This window comes from Hipposideros armiger, unplaced genomic scaffold (assembly GCF_001890085.2).
Source record: "Hipposideros armiger isolate ML-2016 unplaced genomic scaffold, ASM189008v1 scaffold_68, whole genome shotgun sequence".
NCBI lineage: Eukaryota > Metazoa > Chordata > Mammalia > Chiroptera > Hipposideridae > Hipposideros > Hipposideros armiger.
In genome coordinates, this window is record NW_017731418.1 from 3442737 (window position 1) to 3444428 (window position 1692).

Consider the following 1692-nt stretch of genomic DNA (forward strand, 5'->3'; position numbering starts at 1 on the left):
AGACTTGCTAAGGGAGACTGTACTGGGTCTTCAGAGATTAATTTCTATAATTTTTATAGTTGGTTTTATCAGCTCATTTAAATTATTGCATTTAAATCTGATCAATCCTAGCCATGGCCATACTGAATTAGAGGTACATAGCAAACAAGGTTTTGGTGCTATTAACACTTGCCTTTTTTTTCACAGAACTATTGCACGGCCAAAACATTGTACATATCTGATTCAGACAAGAGAAAGCACTTCATGTTGTCTGTAAAGATGTTCTATGGCAACAGTGATGACATCGGTGTGTTCCTCAGCAAGCGGATAAAAGTCATCTCCAAACCTTCCAAAAAGAAGCAGTCATTGAAAAATGCTGACTGTATGTATACTTCAGTTTTCTTTTTTGTCCCCAACTCCCACCATGAATTAATGAGATAAATTCAACTATTTTTTCAATTAAAAATTGCTTTTCCATAGCCAGTTCATTCTTTACTAATATTTTTGTGGCCCTCACTTTATCTGAAAATGTCACATTCATTTATTATTGCTGCTTGATTGTCTTTTATTTTAATTGAAAATGGACAATACCTGGTCTAGGCAAGTGGTTCTCAACCATGGTCAGTTCTACACTGCTTCCTGACGACATGTGGAAAAATGGGACTTTTTTTTCCTTTTGCTGTCTCAGCGACTGGAGGGAGGGAGTGATATTAGCATTGAATGTCTTGGGCCAAGATAGTTCCCATTACACAAAGAATGTATCCACCAAGAATGTCAAAAGCACCTCTTTAAGAAACAGTGTTATTATATCAAATGGGCTTTGGAAGGCCGTCCTGAGAATCTAAACAAAATTTGTAACCTTGTTGCTCTGGCAGAGACTGCCATCTCATCAGCAGATTTTAGATTAGCAAAGACAAAAACTGTCTGTTTGAAATAAACATTTCAACCCCTATATCCATTTTTATTTTTTTATTTTAGCTGTTTATTATGAAAACTTTCAAACTTATATAAAAGGAACCAAGTAATATAAGACCATCTACCTGGCCTTAACAAGTTTTAACCAATTCTGTTTCTTTATCTCCATCACCACCAGCAGCTCCTCTTCCTGCTGCTGGAATATTTTAATGTCAACCTCAGCCATCCTGTCCTTTCAATCACCATTCCTGCAATAGTGACTCTTAACAGATAACTTTCTTTTTAAACATCATTACAACCTAACAAAGTTGACAGTAGTTCTTTGATGCCATCTAAAAACCAGTCCCTATGCATATTTATCACATTGTCTCAGAAATACCATTTTACAGTTGTGTTTTTGTTGTTGTTTTTTAACTGTTGACTTGTTTGAAACCGGATCCAAACAAGGTCCATACATTTTAATCTGCAATAGTTTCTTCTCTCCCTCTCCAACCTTTTATTTCTACCTTGTCATTTATTTGTTGAAGAAAATGGATCATTTTTTCCTGTGGAATTTCCGTATTCTGGTTCTGGCTGATTACATGTTCCTCTGTCTCATATTTTAAATAAACTAGTGGTTAGACCTAAAGATTTTTATTTTAGAATTAGCTGGTCCTATATATGTCCATTTCCATCCAATCAGAACTCATAGTATCTGATTATCCCACTTCTTGTCATCTTAAGATTGATTATAGTAAATTGAGCTGTTAGCCTGATCTACCCATTACAGAGTTTCTCAGCAACTTTTTTTTTTTTTTT

At 35.0% G+C, this 1692-nt stretch overlaps 1 protein-coding gene across 8 annotated transcripts in view; it reads left to right on the forward strand.

Annotated features, from left to right (window-relative positions):
* RBPJ (recombination signal binding protein for immunoglobulin kappa J region) overlaps positions 1 to 1692 on the forward strand; it is a 211125-nt gene that overhangs the window by 190643 nt on the left and 18790 nt on the right. For all 8 annotated transcript variants that reach the window (XM_019642406.1, XM_019642403.1, XM_019642409.1 and 5 more), the window contains one exon: positions 187 to 361. In XM_019642406.1, the coding sequence (XP_019497951.1) occupies positions 187 to 361 (175 nt within the window). The remainder of the gene's footprint in view (positions 1 to 186; positions 362 to 1692) is intronic.